This window comes from Nicotiana attenuata, chromosome 2, assembly GCF_001879085.1.
Source record: "Nicotiana attenuata strain UT chromosome 2, NIATTr2, whole genome shotgun sequence".
In the NCBI taxonomy this organism is placed as follows: domain Eukaryota; kingdom Viridiplantae; phylum Streptophyta; class Magnoliopsida; order Solanales; family Solanaceae; genus Nicotiana; species Nicotiana attenuata.
The window spans coordinates 8,060,703-8,068,829 of NC_031990.1; the positions used below are offsets into that span (position 1 = coordinate 8,060,703).

Here is an 8,127-nt window from a genome sequence, read left to right on the forward strand (position 1 = left end):
ACTTAGCCTGAGTCCCAGTTCGAGCGAGGCCGAACTGTAATATGGCGATGGCGAAGGCACTTAGCCTGAGTCCCAGTTCGAGCGAGGTCGAACTGTCAATCTTTGATGGCGAAGGCACTTAGCCTGAGTCCCAGTTCGAGTGAGGTCGAACTGTCAATCTTTGATGGCGAAGGCACTTAGCCTTAAACTTAGTTCGAGCGAGGTCGAACTCTTCAAAATTTGATGGCGAAGGCACTTAGCCCTAAACTTAGTTCGAGCGAGGTCGAACTTGTCAAACTTTGATGGCGAAGGCACTTAGCCTTAAACTTAGATCGAGCGAGGTCGAACTTGTCGATCTTTGATGGCGAAGGCACTTAGCCTTAATCTTAGTTCGAGCGTGGTCGAACTGTCAATCTTTGATGGCGAAGGCACTTAGCCTTAGTCCCGGTTCGAACGAGGTCGAACCTGTCGATCTTTGATGGCGAAGGCACTTAGCCTTAAAGGGTTTCCTGGGGAGTCCCAGTTTGTTTAATTTTGCTTGTATTGGAGAATACGATGCATTTCCTGTTCGTGTATCTGGGAGAATGCTCCTGCTTCTATTCCATTTGGAAAAATAGTCAGTTAAACCAAATGAGATCGTTTACCTCGATTTGATCGGTCGGCGAGTGGAGAGGAGTGGCCATGTTCACTGCTCTGGTTATGCTTTTAGTGGCCGCTACCAATTTGGCAAGGCTGTTCGCTTTAGCAAAGTTTTATGTCTACGATTGGGTTTGCTGTTGTAGAGGCTATGAAGATATGTTGATAGTTCCGGGAATTATTGTTCCTAAAATCTGAACCACGAACATTGATCGAGGTGGGATCTTCATGTAGTGGCTGAGTTTGAAGTCACTGAGGAAAGAGACGGCCTGTGACATGCTCATGTACCCATAGACTTTGAGGCGCATATTTGCAGTTGGTCTTCCTGTATGCCATTAGGTGAGTTTTGAGCAGTGAGAACTCGGAGTTGTGACTCAGTTTCCGGTAGGGGCCGTGGCTGGAAAATCTTAACGGCAACAATTCTAGGAGCAACGGGCCCCACCCACTAAACACACAGCGATTCTCGACCGATCCAACTCGCCCTTCGTAAAACTCGCTGGGAATAACGACCCAGAATTAACAACAGTGGCCGTCCAACTGTTCATAAATGAGGAAATCTTTGAAGAGAAAGATATATAAACAATGAGAAACATAGGTGGAAGTATTAACAGTAACTTCTTCCCATGAAGATCCGAAATCCATATTGTAAACTGCTGTTGAATTTTGGAAGGATTTTTTAACATCATTTCTTTTTCTTCTTCCAAATATTGGGCGTCGCTCATCCTTTTAAGAAAAGAGTAAAGGTGACTTTTCAACTACTACTTAAGTTAAGCAGGGATATTTCGTATGCTTGAATCATGAAGGAAGCGTTGAATGGCTCTTGCAAGTCTCCTTTTAAGACCGCAACCTGAAACTTTTTAACCAAAAGGATTATGTAATTCTTGATCTAGAGGGATCTAAAATTTTAACTAGAAAATCCCCACAGACGACGCCAAATTGTTTGACTCAAAAGTTATTAAACACTTTTTAAGCAAATCAATCAATAAAGATGAAGGGGTAAATCCTAGTTAAAGATAATTAACTCTAGATCCGAGATGAGCAGGAGAAATAGGAAAACATAGTCAAATACAAATGTTGACAGCAATTATGATCAGGTTTAGTGGCATAAGTAAAGATGCATTAAGTAACAAAAATATGAATAAAGGAAAAGATTCACCCGATCTTCGGTGAGACGGATATTCTTTCATTTAATAAAGCTCAATGGTAGACAAATACAAGAACCTTATGACCCCTTTTTGGATCCGATGAAGGTATGGGATCACTGATCCTCTCAATTCTTTGGAGAGGTGTGTTTACATATTTTCTCCAAAGAGGGAGAGGGAGACAGAGAGAGAGCCCCCTTTTTGAGAAGTCCTCCCCTCCTATTTATAAGGGGGATATCCATAGAAAATCCTAAAAAAGGGTACAATTTAGAGGGAATATTCGGCAGAATATTCCTTTTGAGTATTCCAAAGCAAACTGGCTGTTTGATGACGGTCCGACCTTGGCCTGTCCGACCTCGGCTATTAATGACGGTCCGACCTTGGCTATCGATGACGGTTCGACCTTGGTTATTGATGACGGTCCGACCTTGGCTATTGATGACGGTCCGACCTTGGCCTGTCTGACCACGACCTTATGTCTCCGCGTGCCGAATTTCTCTAATCTAATTTTGACCCATACATCAGTCATATCCAAATCCTCCTCTCTTAATCCTTCTGGTAATGTGAAATTGAACTTGTGTACAAGCTTTGCCAATGCTAACTCAATCACAACAACAACAAAAGTTCTTCCCGGGCAGCCCCTTCTGCCTGCTCCGAAGGGAATCAATTCAAAGTTTACTCCTTTGACGTCAATATTACTATTCAAGAACCTCTCTGGCCGGTACTCCTCTGGATCATCCCACGACAACGGATTTCTTCTGATTGCCCAAGCATTAATTATGACTTGAGTTTTAGCAGGTATGTCATAGCATAGTAATTTTACATCTTCTCTTGATTCTCGAGGAAGTAGTAGCGGAAACGGTGGATGAAGTCTGAGACTCTCCTTGATCACTGCTTGCAGGTACTGCATATTTCCCAAGTCATCCTCTGTTATCTCCGATTTCCCTTGGGCTAATCCTTGCACTTCATTCTGTAATGTTTCGATAGCTCTTGGATGCCTCAAAAGCTCAGTCATTGTCCACTCTAGAGCTGGATATGTTGAATCCGTACCCGCAGCAAACACATCCTATGCATTAGCCAGAAACACAAAAGAAAAACAAAACAAGCCCGACCTTGTAAGTTAGTACTAACAATAGGGGATGATGAACGCAAAAAAGTACTTGGTGTTGTCTCACCACCATTTTCTTCTCGAATTGATGTTGCTATAGTAATTATTTTACACATAAAAGTAATACACATTTCAGTAAACCTGATCTGTCACCAAAGGGTGATAGATTGTTATGTTGAATTAAATAATGCATAATGACTAGCTATGTGGGAGTACGAGATGCTTACCAAGAGGATAACCTTCAATGAATCTCTTTGAATAGGAAAGCCTATTTCCTTTTCGTTCTGAATTTCAAGCAAAACGTCCACGAAGTCTTTGGCTTCACTCTCGTGGTATTCTTCTTTCTTGTTCCTAGTCATGTGTTCTTCAATCACCATCTCTAAAAATGCGTCCAACTCTTTAGCTACTTTCTCTACTCTGATGTCCAGGCCACTGATTTTATTGAGCCATTCAAGCCATGGAATATAATCCCCAATGCTAAAAACACCTAGAAGTTCAAGAAGTTGTTCCAGGGTGGCCTTAGCATTCATCCCACTTTCCCCTTCATTATATTTCCTCCCTAAGGCCACTCTACTAATTATGTTATTAGTCAGAGAACAAAATAGATCTCTCAAATCTATCACTGAACTCGAAGAATCACATCCTTGCCTGATTTTTGCAATGATGTTGGCGGTTTCTTTTTCTCTGACATCACGAAAAGATTGGACTCTTTTATTGTTGAGAAGGTGAAGCACAGTAATACTTCTTACTTGCCTCCAGTATTCACCAAAAGGACTAAAGCCTACATTCTTGGAGCCATAAAATAGTCTATCAACGATGCTGGATTTAGGTCTGCTTGACCAGACGAGATCGTGGGTTCTCATGATATCACGAGCAGCATGAACAGAGGAAGCAACAACCACTGGCTTACTGCCCAAGTGAAGTAGCATGACTGGACCATGTTTTTCTGATAGTTTATGGAGAGAGCGGTGAGGATGCGACCCAAGTTGATGCAAATTTCCAATGATTGGTAGCCCTTTTGGAGATGGTGGTAACTTATTTTGGCCTGTGTTTGAAGTAGTAAAGAGCCACTGATGAAGGAAGAAAATGAAAACAAGCAGAGGAATTAGAAGCGAATACCAGGGAAGATCCATTTTTTGTTGTAGCGAGGAGTACTGAGATATAATGAAATTAAGTCTTTGGTACTTAGAATTGAAGCTTCAAGTTAATAACACTGTTAGCTAACAGAAGCTGTTTTTATAACATATGCTAGTTGAATTGTTGATTCCACTGTGTTATAACAGCTACTAGTTGGATTAGACGCAAACTTGCAAGTTTGCACCATGTATACTTTGGGTTTCTTTAAATAATATAATTGGGATCTGTCATGTATTTTTCTTGATTTACGTGGTGAATTCTTTAACATTTCTTCAGCTAAGCTATTCACTAGTAATATTTTAGTGATTCTTGCTTGTTTTTCTTTCTTTTCTTTTCGTGCTTGTCATAACTTTTCAAATGTTGATGTTCTTTTGCTCTTGGTAGAGGGCTGGGATGAATTCTCACAAAGTATAAAGAATCAAGAAGAAACATCAAAATTTCTAGTTGATGGAGATACTTTCCAACTACAGTCCTATGCCACGATTACCATCTCTCTGTGCAGTTGTGCTCTATCCTTTTGAAAGTTCCTTCTGCAATAAATAGACAAACTTCCATACACACGTACTGTCATGGACGGCTTTTCAGCCATGCCCCATGACCCCTTGGGCGCGCCCTGTGGCGTCCTAGCAAGCCTCCCAATGCCTAGCGCCACAGATGGCCCCGTGGTCTTAGCCGCACCAAGTGACAAGCGCAGGTGCCTCTGTCGCCCCACCGATATCCTTCGCCAGCGCCAAGCCGCAGGCAGATGCCAACAGCGCCGCGCGCGCAGACAACGCCGCACGCGCAGACCGTGATGCCAAAGACACTGTTGCTGACAACGGACCTGCTGCTGCCTTATAGAAAACTAAGTCATTTTCATTGTAAATATAGAGTAGTTTTATTTCATGTACTTCCATTATGTTTCTCTAGCTTAGTCAAGTCTAGTTTTGTAGCTTTGGATTATTTTTTTAAGAATTATTAGGGGGGATGAAGCAATCAAAATTTCTAGCAAGCAAGAAATTCTCTGTACTGGTGTCTCTCCCCCTCGACACCGCGTTGCTTTTCTAAAATAGCTTTCATCAATGCAATCAAGCTTTCTTTCATTCTCAATTCTCATTTCTTTTCTCTCAATTGCTCTTGAGATTGGTTTTCCCGTACGGCACTGACAATCTAGTCTAGCGTACGGAGAGGACCTCAGTTGGCGGACAGCGGTTGCTTAGCCTTACGTCGCCCTTCCAAGGAATCTCAAGAAGGCGCCGCGTAACAGTTGGTATCAAAGCCTAGGCTCGACATCGGACGAGGGAACGTATTGGCATTACCACCATTTCTGACCATGGTGAATCATGGGGACCGCATTGCGGCTCTCGAAGGGGCGGTTGAGGTATTACGGCCTATTATGGATACGGTGCCTGAACTAAGAACCAGCCTAGTGCAAAGGTTGGACGACCTGGACCGCAGGGTGCTCCAGGCCGAAGTTGAGATTGAAAACATCAGTCGCGACTCCGAGGGAGACCAACAAACGGCTGCCACAGAGGCGGCCGAATTTTTTGAGAAATTTGAGGGGCTCCAACAGGAGCGCACCGAGGATTTAGCCCACAGGGCACAAGAGGCAGACAGGGTGACTGCCATGCAACAAACTATTGATAAATTGATAGACCAGCTCAATATTGTCAACGCTGCGTTACAGTGCCTACTCTGAGGAGGTGGAAACCAAATCGGGGGCGCTGTGAACCCCGCTTCCGCGACACAGAAACTGAAAATTCCTGAGCCAAAGCCATACAGTGGAGCTATGAATGCCAAGGAAGTGGAGAACTTCATCTTTGACGTCGAATAATATTTCGATGTTGTTGGGGGCCTAGAGGAAGCTAAGAAGGTAGCAACTGCTGCCATGTATCTTCAGGGAGATGCTAAACTCTGGTGGCGGGTAAAGTACGAAGCCATCAAGGCCGGCGAAGATACTCTCGAGACATGGGCAGAAGTGAAGGCAGCCATACGCCTACAGTTCTTCCCCGAAAATGTTGAATACAATGCAAGGAGAAAACTACGGGAGCTCTGTCAGAGAAAATCAGTGCGGGACTACGTGAGGGAATTCTTCGCTCTCATGCTAAGCATACGCGACATGGGGGACAAAGACAAGCTCTTCACCTTCCTGGAAGGGTTGAAACCTTATGCCCGTGTGGAGCTACAATGACAGAGGGTAGATACCCTTCCTAAGGCGATCCAAGCAGCCGAATGCCTTGTGGACTATCAAATGGAAGCTCGAAAGGACACGCCTCAGCCGCCTGCCCGAGTGGGATTCAAAGGGGGCCAGCCTAGCAATGGTGGCCCTAGCAAAAGTGGGGGAGGTCGGAAGTCAAACAAATCTAGAGCTCCTTCCTCCGGCAGCAACAATGGTGCGTCAAACAACAATGACCGGGGGGAGAAAGCCTCCTTCAGGATGCCGTCATTGCAGCAGGCCACATTGGAACAATGAGTGCCCACATGCACAGATGAACGCCCATCAGGCTATTGATGATAGGACTGATGATGACTCAGACGATGCGGACCAGACTGAACCACCGGCTCCTAATTCTACTATGCGAACCCGAAAAAGTGAATGNTTCGACTTATCGAAATGTTAACCCGTTGTCGTTCGATCGAGGTTGAACTCTTCTTTTTTGGCGAAGGCCCCTGGCCTTAAAGGTTGTTATTTCGACTTATCGAAATGTTAACCCGTCGTCGTTCGATCGAGGTCGAACTCTTCTTTTTTGGCGAAGGCACATAGCCTGAGTCCCAGTTCGAACGAGGTCGAACTGTTAAACTTTGATGGCGAAGGCACATAGCCTAAATCCCAGTTCGACCGAGGTCGAACTGTTAATCTTTGATGGCGAAGGCACATAGCCTGAGTCCTAGTTCGAACGAGGTCGAACTGTTAATCTTTGATGGCGAAGGCACTTAACCTTAATCCCAGTTCGAATGAGGTCGAACTGTCAAACTTTGATGGCGAAGGCACTTAGCCTGAGTCCCAGTTCGAGCGAGGTCGAGCTGTCAATCTGTGATGGCGAAGGCACTTAGCCTGAGTCCCAGTTCGAGCAAGGTCGAACTGTCAATCTTTGATGGCGAAGGCACTTAGCCTTAAACTTAGTTCGAGCGAGGTTGAACTTTTCAAACTTTGATGGCGAAGGCACTTAGCCTGAGTCCCAGTTCGAGCGAGGTCGAACTTGTCAAACATTGATGGAGAAGGCACTTAGCCTGAGTCCTAGTTCCAGCTAGGTCGAACTGTCAATCTTTGATGGCGAAGGCACTTAGCCAGAGTCCCAGTTCGAACGAGGTCGAACTGTTAATCTTTGATGGTGAAGGCACTTAGCCTTAAACTTAGTTCGAGCGAGGTCGAACTTGTCAAACTTTGATGGCGAAGGCACTTAGCCTGAGTCCCAGTTCGAGCGAGGTCGAACTGTCAATCTCTGATGGCGAAGGCACTTAGCCTTAAACTTAGTTTGAGCGAGGTCGAACTTGTCAAACTTTGATGGCGAAGGCACTTAGCCTGAGTCCCAGTGCGAGCGAGGTCGAACTGTCAATCTTTGATGGCGAAGGCACTTAGCCTTAAACTTAGTTCGAACGAGGTCGAACCTGTCCATCTTTGATGGCGAAGGCACTTAGCCTGTAACTCAGTTTACTCAATTTTGCTTGCATTGGAGAATATGATCTATTTCCTCGGGGAGTCCCAGCTTGCTTAATTTTGCTTGCATTGGAGAATATGATGTATTTCCTCGGGGAGTCCCAACTTGCTTAATTTTGCTTGCATTGGAGAATATGATGCGTTTCCTGGGGGAGTCCCAGTTTGTTTAATTTTGCTTGTATTGGAGAATATGATGCGTTTCCTAGGGGAGTCCCAGTTTGTTTAATTTTGCTTGTATTGGAGAATATGATACGTTTCCTGGGGGAGTGCCAGTTTGTTTAATTTTGCTTGTATTGGAGAATATGATGCATTTCCTATTCGTGTATCTGGGAGAATGCTCCTATTTCTATTCTATTTAGAGAAACAGTCAGTTAAACCAAGTGAAATTGTTCGTTACCTCGATTTGATCGGTCGACGAGTGGAGAGGAGTGGCCACGTTCACTCCTATGGTTATGCTTTTAGTGGCCGCTACCAGTTTTGCAAGGCTG

General features: G+C 44.6%; 1 protein-coding gene across 1 annotated transcript in view; it reads right to left on the reverse strand.

The window, feature by feature from the left end:
- The window catches only part of LOC109216276 (cytochrome P450 71A3-like), a 15,207-nt gene extending 11,209 nt beyond the window's left edge, over positions 1-3,998 (reverse strand). The window contains exons 1-2 of the mRNA XM_019380425.1: positions 3,093-3,998; positions 2,278-2,823 (exon numbers count right to left, since the gene is read on the reverse strand). Coding sequence (XP_019235970.1) covers positions 2,278-2,823; positions 3,093-3,998 — 1,452 coding nt within the window. The remainder of the gene's footprint in view (positions 1-2,277; positions 2,824-3,092) is intronic.